This window comes from Culex pipiens, chromosome 1 (genome assembly GCF_016801865.2).
Source record: "Culex pipiens pallens isolate TS chromosome 1, TS_CPP_V2, whole genome shotgun sequence".
Classification (NCBI taxonomy): Eukaryota; Metazoa; Arthropoda; class Insecta; order Diptera; family Culicidae; genus Culex; species Culex pipiens.
Genome location: NC_068937.1, coordinates 26,478,423 through 26,486,245, shown reverse-complemented (window position 1 = coordinate 26,486,245; position 7,823 = coordinate 26,478,423). Strand labels below are relative to the sequence as shown.

Below are 7,823 nucleotides of genomic sequence, written 5' to 3'. Positions count from 1 at the left end.
CGTTTAGAGCTTTTGCGTCGTGCTCAGAAAAATTCGAGCAGAGCAAAAATGTTTCAAATGGAATTTAGTCGGCTTTCTGCTGGATCTTCGTCAGTATTCTTACAGAATTTTAAGAAATTTATGGAATTGAATAAAAATTTAGCCGTAGAAATAAAACCTATAAAAACTATCATGGATGGTGGCATTGAAGGAAGTTTTCAATCAGAGTCAGACCAGAGCAGTGAGAAAAATACAAAAAATCGTTTCATTTTAGAGCTTTTTATTGATGGCCAGCATCGACGACCAGCCGACCGTCGTACACGGCTCTTCGCGCGTACCAGCACCGTGTCCCTTAGAATCCACCGGTAGCTCCACCCCACGATCCGGCGGTCTGGGTTTCGTCCTCGTTCCAGTCATCGGCCTGGATCATCTGCGGGATGGCGGCACCAGCGACGGCCGGAACAGCCGCAGCAGGAGCGGCCACAGCCGGAGCAGCTTCCTCGCCCCAGTTTCCACCCTCCTCGACGGCCGGGATCGGCTCGTCGGTGTACATCTCCTTGGCGGCCGGGGCAGCCTCCAGCAGCGCAGCCTGCTCCTTCTCCTGCTCCTCCGGATCGCGGTAGAAGAACAGATCGGGCTTCAGCTCCCACTTGTCGGAGATCTTGCCGCGCAGCTTCAGGACCTCGCGGGCCAGCAGCCACCACATCAGACCGATCGAGTGCGGCGACTTGGTGTTGCACGGGATGGCAATGTCGACGAACTTGAGCGGCGAGTCGGTGTTGCAGAACGCGATGACCGGAATGTTGACGTAGGACACCTCTGTCATGGGCTGGCGATCGGTCAGCGGGTCGGTCACGATCAGCAGACGCGGCTCACGGAACGCCGGCTGGATCTGATTGGTGAAGGCACCGGGCGTGAAGCGACCGGCAATCGGGGTGGCCTCGGTGTAGTGCGCGAACTTGAGCACGGCACGCTGGCCGAACTGACGCGACGAGATGGCGAAGACCTTGAGGGGGAGGGAAGAGACGTGGAGAACGATATTAGTAACGTGAATTTGAATCAATCAAATTGAAGAAAGTGCCAAATTAAGGCCCGCATTCACCCACTAACGAACAAACATCTTTGGAAACGAATGTACTTCAAACATGTGCACCGAAAGGACCATGAAAACGGGGTTCCGTTCCGGCAGTGGAAAGAAGTCTAGTTTGCTCTACTGGTTTTTCTTCGTCGACGGGTCGCGGCAGATGGAACCCGCCAACGATGATGAACCAGAGTCTCGTCGCAGGGGTGCCGATTTCTGAGTTTTTGAAGCTTTTGAAGTCTTCCAAAAAGGAACCATTGAGACATTTTCGAATAATGTAATCCAATGTCATTCCGGTTATGTCTACGACATAACTACTTCTGCCGAATAGTTTGTTAAAGTTTGAGTTTTCTGCCTTTCGACTTTTTTTGCAGTGTTATTATTCTGCTTTTTGAAATGCTTTCAAATATCCTTAGTTATTTATCTGCCGATTGATATTTTCTGCCATAAAAACTTTCTGCCTTTTGATTTTTATACTGCTGTTCTGCTTTTCGAAATTCTGCTTAACAGCTTTTTCTGTCGCTCTATAAATTTTCTATTTTATGCCAGAAACAAAAATCTACCAAAAAGTTTGCCAACGTTTAAGTTTTCTGCCTTTTATTTTACTGCCATATTCTCATTCGACTGATAACTATTTGGAAGGTAATAAGAAGATAAATAGACCTTTGTATACTTTTTGGCCGTTATATCGTATTATCATTCTGCCTTTTCAAATTCTGCAAAATAACCTTTAAGTTTTCTGCCGATTTAAAATTTCCACCAACTGCTGTTCTGCCTTTGGTTGATTAACACTTTTTGGCTATTTCACTTTTTAGCTTTTGTCTGCCTTTCTGCCGTGTAATTCTGCCTTTAATTTTTTTTTCTGATAAAAAATCTGCCCAAAAATCTTTTCTTCTTTTGAAAAATTCTAAATAATTTAGCGTTATTTTGGCATTTTTCTGCTATAAAACCTTTCTGCCCCTTTTTTTCGACCAAATAAATTTTCTGAAAATAATAATTTTGCAACGTTTGAACGTTCTGATTTGTCTGCCATATTATAATTCTGCCTTAGAAAATTCAGAAAAAAAACATTTTTCTGCCATTTAGATTTCTACAAACGATTGGCATCTTCTGCTTTTTGATGTTTCTGCCATGTTATTATTTGCCAGATAACATTTTAACAGAAAATTCATCAGGCCGAAACGATAAAGGGCAAACAACTTTAAAGGCAGAAATCTAAGGAAGATCAAATGGCCTTTTTCTGCCTTTTGATTTTTCTACCGTGTTATGATTCTGCCTTATGATATTCTGTAAAGTTTTTTGCCATTTACTGTTCTGCCTTTTGAAATTCTGCAATCAATTTTCTCTGGATTGATTCACCCATTGAGATGGAACTTTTTCACCATTTTGTGTAACTTTCTTGGCCATTTTACTTTTTAATTGTTTAAACATTCTGCCTCTAATTTTATGTCTTTTAAAAATCTGGTTATTTAGCTGCCATTTAATAATTTTTCAAATCGATTTGATGCTATTTTGCCATCTTTCTGCTATTCAACTTGTTTGCCTTTGTCTTGGCCAAATTCCAATTCCATGATAATTCGGCCTTAGCAAATGGTGCGAAATAACATTTTCTGCCGTTTAAATTTGTAAGATCGATTGATTTTAGATATTTCTGCAGTGAGATCATTCGTAAAATAACTGTTTGGCAGAAAACTGATTCAGCCGAAAAGAGAGGCAGAGATTTTTAGGGGCAGGAACATGAAATAACTATTTGATGATTTTTTCCATTTAAAAAATAAAATAAAAGAAATTTAAGACGTTTAAACTTTCTGCCCTCTGATTTTTCAACCTTTTTGGTGTTCTGCCTTTTGTCATTCAGCGTTCGATTGGCATCTTCTGGCATTTGATTATTTTTTTTGCAGTGAGATCATTCTGCCTATAACAAATCTGCCAATTAATCATTTCTGCTTTTAAGTTTTCTGCGGGTAAATATTATCTGCCAGTTAGTGTTCTACCAATCGATTTTTTGTTTACTATCTTTCTGCTCTTCTTATTCTACCTTTTTTAAAACCAATTATTGATTTTTTATTTGATTTGATATTCTGCCATTTGGCCAAACAACCATTTCTGCCGATTTAAATTATCTGCTAATTTGGTGTTCTGCCATTTGGTTTTCTGCGTGTGGACTTTTATCCCTTTTACTTTACTGAGAAGAAATTTTCTGAACAATTTGATGTTATTTTGCTATCTTTCTGCCAAACAATTTCCTGGCGCTTCTAACTAGCTGCCTTTTAATTTTTCTGCTGTGACATTCTGCCTTTTTGAAATTTTGAGAACTGATATTATCTGCCAGTAGGTATTCTGCCATTTGGGATTTTGCCAATCAACTTTCGGTGGATTGATTCACCCCACTAAGAAGTTTTTTCGAATCGATTTTGTTCTTTTTCTGCCATTTTACTTATCTGCTGTTTACGATTTGGTCAGACCAAATTTCTGTAGTTTAATTTATCTGACGTTAAGGCCTGCTGCATTTTAAATTTTCTGCCTTCTTCATTCTGCTTTTGTAAGTTTCTGCTTTTTGATATACGTGCAAATAACCCTTTCTGCCAAATAATATCTGCAATTTTGGTGTTCTGCCTTTACTACTATTTTGAAATTATTTATTTGAAAATAATCTTTTTTTTGACCTTGAAAGGCAGAATAACAACTCATAGCAGGGAAATCAAAAGACAAAAAGTAAAAAAAAACAGAAAGATGGCAAAAAAGCCAGAATTTTAAAAGGATGTCTATTCTGCCTTTTGAATTGCTGCCAAAAAACTTGTACTGCCTATGTTTGTTATTTTGCCAGATAAAAATTTTGCCGAATTGTTCTCTGAAGTCTTCTGCATTTTAAATTTACTGCTTTAAACGGCAGTAAACTTTAAATGCAGATTTTAACTTTAGAAAACAATTCGGCAGAATATTCTTGTGACTGAAAAGTTAAATCGCAAAAATATTCAGAAAATGTTATTTGGCAGAATTTCAAAAGGCTGAAAATTTGTATTTGACACGGCACAAAATTTAATCATTTAGAAATTTTGCCAAATATTTGTTTCTGCCTATGAACTTTTATTTTAATGTTGCTGCTGTTCTGCCATCTTTCTGCTTTATAACTTTTCTGCTGTTTTATTCTGCCTTCAATTTTTCTGCTGATTTTTTTTGGCCGGATAAATTTTCTGCCTAACAGCACTTTTCATGTTAAAGTTTTTTTTTAAATTTCTGAAAAAGCCAATTTGAAGTTGCATTTAGATATACAGCCACAAAAAATGGTAAAATTCTTATTTTTTTAATTAGTTTTTTTTAAGTGCAAAATGAACTTAAAAACGTTTGTTATTTGCATTTCTTGTTGAGAAAAGTTACCAAAAAAGCTGTTTAAACAACATTTTGCAAAATGTTTTACCAGCAAGAGTCGCACTTTAATCCAACGAGCTTCACCGAGTTGGATATATACGAAGAGTGCTGAAAAAATCGAGCTTTACGGCATTTTTTTACAATTCTAAAAACTACCCTTTAAATCAATTTTTTTGCAAATAATTAAAATTGAAGCTTCAAAATTCCTCCAGAAATCGACACCACATCAACGACGGACAATTTGTTTAAGACTTACGAGGGGTGTTTCAAGGAGTTTGCTTCGTTAGCGGCGAACGCCAACTTCCGGCCGACTTGGCGCTTGTGGCTTTTCGAATCGCAAATCAGTAACTTGGAGTTATGCGTCATGGGTGGTCCGACCCGAAAGATGGAAAAGTTAATTCATCATCTTTGCGTTCTTTAAGCCGTTTGCCGTTGGCCGTCTGCGCCGGAAGTGGCCCCTCCTTAACCCAAAACAGTTGAAAAGAGGAACGATTCCGCTTACCTCTCCGGGGTACTCGATGCTCGCGATGCAACGCGCCGCCAGCAGCAGCTTCTCCCAGGTGCGGCCCAGGTTGATGATGTGGACGCCGTCCGGGCGGCGCTTGAACACGTACGACTCCATCTGGAAGTTGACGGAGGTGCTGCCGACGTGGGTCGTCGCGGCCAGCATCTTGTTCACGTCGTCATCCTTCAGCGCTAGAATGTCTAGGTTTCCCGACATCGTTACGTTATTTTTGGAATAACGATATAACCTGGAGAAGGAGCGGAAAGGGAAACAGATTGTTAAAATGTTTAGTAAACACAATGATGGCGGCCGAAGCCGGAAGTTTGGCGATTTTGAGGTTATGTTTTGGAGTTGAGCTAATTTGGCTTGAAATTAGTTGAAAATTTCACTTTAATCGTGGAAATATTTAATTTACAATAGTTAAAACACGATTAACTAACCAAGAACGCAAAAAAACTATTGAAAAAATCACACATTTAACAAAAATTTAAATAACACGTGTACGTCACACTCTGGATTTCCAAAACGCCAAATTCCCCGCAAAAACCAAACCCAAATTCAACTAATTTCACTTAAACCACGCTCGCGTCCCACTAAATTACCGTTTTGGCAATAGTTTGCCACAGTTAAGCACGGAAAACTATTGAAAAATCGCATTTCTGTGCGGGAGCAAAATGACTTACGTAGTAAATGCCACTGGGAGTAAAATTGAAATGGACGAGACGGGAGCTTTCGGCGGGCCGCGTTGACAGCGGAGAAGTTCGAAAAATGTGCTTGTGTAGAGAAGCAGGTAAAAGTCTACACGCGAAAAAGCTCGTGCGAGTTCGAAAAGTGAAAGCTTGAGAGAAGTTAAGGTCGTGTTGCACTAATTTGTGCAGAAAAACTTTTCAAAACATGTTTTTTAATTCTTCACCTGCTGTTTACTTTTCATTTGAGATCTAAAGATATTTTTTTCTTTAATAAATCTCATAAAACATAGAAGTTTTATTTTCTATTACCTTCAACATAAATTACATACAAAAAATACATTTTTAATGAAAAAAGAAATTTAAAAATTAAAAAAATTTAGAATTAAGAATTTAAGTCATGAAAATTTAAGAATTAATAATTAAAGAATTTCAAGAAGTGAAACGGAATTCAATGCGAATCGTTTACGAATTCCGTAATCGTAGTCGTTTCCATAATCGTTTTAATTGAATTGAATTACACTGTTTGACTAACAATTAAAAAAAACAGATAAGTGTGTGTGTCTCGGTGACAATTATGTCTGGAACTGCAACAATAAAAAAAAAGATTTCGTATTTCGTATTGTTTTTAAACTTTTTGTATTGTTTTTATACTTTTTGAGAACAAAAGTCAAAATCGACCAAAAATAACATGGGAAAATTGTGCACAAGAGAGAAAAAAGTAACCAAAATAGTAGCTATGTGACACAGTATGTGTACCAAGATGTGTATAGTACTTTGAGAGATTTGTTATCGAAATGTTTTAATCGAAGCAAAATTTACAGTTTCGTACGATAATCATGGCAATTTCCTCCGATTTAAAAAAATATAAAAAAATCAATTACTTCCTGTAGGGAATATGGGTTGCAGGACTGAATATGTAATAGATTATTAAATGAGTATTTATTATAAGATTGAATTATTCATAAATAAGAGTTTAAAGAGCAACCAAAAGTGCGCACCTTCATGAATATTTTGCCTTGTTAGCTGACAGATTGCGGGTTGAGTGCTAGAGCGCGCTAGCGAGCTGCGAGAGAAAACAACGAGATGCGCGCGGCCGGCACAAGAGAGAATGAAGATTGTTAAATGAGTTTTGTGGTTAATTTGTGCGGAATAAGACGTGTTGTTTGTTAATTGCAAAATATCTGTGTTTTTATTATAAAAGAAAGTCCCCGATCACGACACTTCCTAGTTTTTAAAGGACTTAAAAATTAGGTATTACAAAAAGTAAAAAAAAACAAAAATTTTTCGAGTATTTTTTATTCAAATATTTTTTTTTTTAAATAAGGCTCGCTACCTCGACTCAACTTGTTTTATTTTTAAATATATTTCTTCGGAAATTAAATTTCTAATTATTATTTTTAAATATATTTCTTCGGAAATTAGATTTCTAATTATTATTTTTACCTCGATTTTTACGATTTTTAAAAACAATTATTTGATCAAAAATTGTCATCTTCGAACTAATCTTTGAGTTATGTAGAAATTTCATTTAATTTAATCAAAAAGAATCACCGAGAGAATCACGATGTCATGATTCAAAAGTATCCAGGCTTTTATCAATTTTGTTTCTAAATTTTGTCACAAACCACTAACCATAGGATTTTTGCAACAAATATTGCTATTGCTATATGATATTACTTTTAGCACATTTCCAGAGTTTTTTTTTTTTTTGAAAAGGTCCAATAAACTATTGTCTTTCATATGTTTAGGACCTATTAAAAAAAACTATAGATTTTTTCGTTCTTGTCATTATAAATTCTAATGATAAATATCCGGCCCACGCCTGCTTCAGAAAAATCAAAAGGTTTGGCTCCCCAGCCGCTGAATATTTAAAATTTATTTATTTTTGCATTAAAATAAAAAAGTGAAAAAATCATTAAAAATTTTATTAAATAAAAATAATAATCTAATGGATCACAAAATAGGGAAAATTCTCAAATGTTTGGAACACGGAGATTAAAGTCATGATTGACTCCATATACAAGCTGCACATGACAGAATCTAAAATTTGGGTAATAAACGGCATGAACGAAAAGAGATTGAAAATAAATACCCTCTCAAATACCCAAAAAATACCTATAACTTGAAAACGATACATTTTACATTAAAACAAAATAAAAGTACTTTTCGTTTGCAAATTCGGTTTTGCTAAAAAAAATAA

At 36.4% G+C, this 7,823-nt stretch overlaps 1 protein-coding gene across 1 annotated transcript; it reads right to left on the bottom strand.

Moving 5' to 3' along the window:
* Positions 1–242: 242 nt before the first annotated feature.
* Positions 243–5,730, bottom strand: LOC120413352 (40S ribosomal protein SA). The gene is made up of 3 exons (XM_039574135.1): positions 5,618–5,730; positions 4,932–5,181; positions 243–985 (listed from the first exon to the last, which is right to left on the bottom strand). Exons 2-3 carry the CDS (start codon positions 5,148–5,150, stop codon positions 332–334), a joined length of 873 nt encoding a protein of 290 aa, XP_039430069.1. The 5' UTR covers positions 5,151–5,181; positions 5,618–5,730; the 3' UTR covers positions 243–331.
* Between the last annotated feature and the right edge of the window lie 2,093 nt (positions 5,731–7,823).